Source organism: Sinocyclocheilus grahami, unplaced genomic scaffold (assembly GCF_001515645.1).
Source record: "Sinocyclocheilus grahami isolate Dianchi unplaced genomic scaffold, SAMN03320097.WGS_v1.1 scaffold151.1, whole genome shotgun sequence".
Classification (NCBI taxonomy): Eukaryota; Metazoa; Chordata; class Actinopteri; order Cypriniformes; family Cyprinidae; genus Sinocyclocheilus; species Sinocyclocheilus grahami.
In genome coordinates, this window is record NW_015505330.1 from 1,008,298 (window position 1) to 1,009,952 (window position 1,655).

Consider the following 1,655-nt stretch of genomic DNA (forward strand, 5'->3'; position numbering starts at 1 on the left):
GGATAAGCTCAGCTAAGATAAATTATATATATATATATATATATATATATATATATATATATATAACTCCTCCTCCTATTACTAATATATAAAATAAAAAATTAAATTAAAATGATCCCTGACCTACAGTACATAGGACAAACGGTTTGGAGAATGGATGGATGGAAAATAAAAGCAACTTGGGTTGAGAATGCCTTTTGATGTTGATTTTAATGCTGAACCCCGTTAACTCACAGTTAGCTTTTCTTGGTCCCCAACCAGTTGTCACATAAGACGAGGTGTCTTCATGAACCATTTCATCATCTTTATCCGTTATGCACACCGGAAATATCATCAGCCCTGGATGAAGCACATGTTAAGCTGTACAACTCTAATTGCGGATAAGGATCTCATGAAAAACAGAGATAAGGTCATGTGATTCTATACCGATTCGAGCTGGGACGGATAAGCGGATCATGGAGAGATCGGAGACCGGTGGGAAGCTGCCGGTGTACGCCAGACTCTCCACGCTTTCCACAGCTGCAGTCTGACCTGACATGAAGTTCAGATCATGAGCTCCCAAGACCACAACATCTCCAGCCCTGTGGGACGAACTGTCAGAACATCACTGAGGAACAATAGATGATCAGACTCCTCTGGCTTACTTGGCGAGGCAGTGGCGCGGTGCCAGAACCCAGCGCGGATGAATGAGGACGCCGCTACAGTAATGCGTATCGTGGCTCTGGAGGCTGACGTGCCACGGCCAGGAGTTAGGACAGGCCTCGCTCACATTCTCCACCTTGAATGTGCCGTTCTCAGAGGACACCACCTGCGCCAAGCCAGCGGGCAGTTGGCAGGGATCCGTCTTGGCCTGACCACACTGCGCTGAAGCCACAACATAGAAATGGACATGAATGATGACTAAAGCGATCGGAAAAGTACATGTTGAGAGTCTTACCAGTTGAATCAGTTCCAGGGCTTTCAGAAACGAGTTCATCTATATGATACAAGCAAAAAATATAGCAGTTTTAGAGCAGCCACTGATACATCACTGAAATCTGAAAGTTCATACCATGTATTGAAGACTCGATCCATTGTTTGTAGTGGTTTAGTGTGGTGTAGACCCCTGGTTTTTGGGCCCGACCACATCCGACCCCCCAGCTGACCACTCCAGCAAGCTTGTACCTATCATCTGTGAAACAAGAGAGGGGCCCACCAGAGTCGCCCTGATCCAGAGGGGTCAGTGGGTCAATGACATGTAAGAGTCTTCACAATAAAGGAAAAGGAAAAAAACTATTGTAAAATCATATTTTTATATTATAATAATAATTGTAATGATTTTAGCAAATGGCTGCAATATAACAAAGAGTGAAAAATTTAAAGGGGTCTGAATACTTTCCGTACCCACTGTATATATATATATATATAAAAATATAAACTAGTTACTGATAATACAAAATAATTCTAATATTATTTCAATAAGGAGTAATATTATTAATAATAATACATTTAATAATAATTAATATAACTAGTCATAATTAATAGCATATTTTGTGTATATACTAATATAGTTTAGTTACTTATATCACTTAATTTAATAATAATTGATATTAAATCCTCTATATTTTTCATTTGTCACATCCAATGGCTTTAATTTGGCAGACAAGTTTTATTTA

General features: G+C 39.5%; 1 protein-coding gene across 1 annotated transcript in view; it reads right to left on the reverse strand.

Annotated features, from left to right (window-relative positions):
• The window catches only part of ovch1 (ovochymase 1), a 5,457-nt gene that overhangs the window by 962 nt on the left and 2,840 nt on the right, over positions 1–1,655 (reverse strand). The window contains exons 7-11 of the mRNA XM_016281675.1: positions 1,052–1,205; positions 938–976; positions 645–864; positions 427–581; positions 235–339 (exon numbers count right to left, since the gene is read on the reverse strand). Coding sequence (XP_016137161.1) covers positions 235–339; positions 427–581; positions 645–864; positions 938–976; positions 1,052–1,205 — 673 coding nt within the window. The remainder of the gene's footprint in view (positions 1–234; positions 340–426; positions 582–644; positions 865–937; positions 977–1,051; positions 1,206–1,655) is intronic.